This window comes from Mesitornis unicolor, unplaced genomic scaffold (genome assembly GCF_000695765.1).
Source record: "Mesitornis unicolor isolate BGI_N332 unplaced genomic scaffold, ASM69576v1 scaffold7271, whole genome shotgun sequence".
Taxonomy (NCBI): Eukaryota; Metazoa; Chordata; class Aves; order Mesitornithiformes; family Mesitornithidae; genus Mesitornis; species Mesitornis unicolor.
In genome coordinates this window covers 32001-32498 of record NW_010163126.1, presented here as the reverse complement: position 1 = coordinate 32498, position 498 = coordinate 32001, and the positions used below count along the sequence as shown (strand labels likewise).

Genomic DNA, 498 nt, shown 5'->3' with positions numbered 1-498 from the left:
CACTGCAGACCCAGGTTCCTGTGTCACGGGGCTGGATTCGATTAATTGTAAACATGGCTTCAGAGCGATTACTGGTAACGATTAGGGCAGGCTGAAATGACAAGATGTACAAGGTCTGAAAACTGGGCATTTAGGAATATTCACATGACGCTTTCTCCTAGTTTACGATATCATCTAGGTTTAATGATATCAATAGAAAGAGTCTAGAATGGTCAATTGCGTAGTTTCATATGTGCTCCAGGTATCTCAGAATATCGAAATTCCATGTTACGCTTGAAAAACACAGTGTGCATTAACTACAGATAAAGACAGTATAAACATCAGAAATAATAGGAAGCAATTAATCAGAAGCCTACCCTTAGGACAGTTCCGTCTTGCTTGAAAAGTTTAAATTCTTCAGATTTAGGAAGTGGCATCCCAGTTGCTATACAGAAAGGCTTGAACTCCACACCAGAATTGAGTTCTACAAGATCTAGTAAGTTTTCAATCTGTGGTGAA

The 498-nt window shown here is 39.2% G+C and overlaps 1 protein-coding gene across 1 annotated transcript in view; it reads right to left on the bottom strand.

Annotated features, from left to right (window-relative positions):
- TEK (TEK tyrosine kinase, endothelial) overlaps positions 1-498 on the bottom strand; it is a 39926-nt gene that overhangs the window by 11698 nt on the left and 27730 nt on the right. Inside the window, exons 8-9 of the mRNA XM_010193836.1 lie at positions 357-498; positions 1-91 (exon numbers count right to left, since the gene is read on the bottom strand). The exon at positions 1-91 is cut by the window's left edge and continues 48 nt beyond it; the exon at positions 357-498 is cut by the window's right edge and continues 2 nt beyond it. Coding sequence (XP_010192138.1) covers positions 1-91; positions 357-498 — 233 coding nt within the window. The remainder of the gene's footprint in view (positions 92-356) is intronic.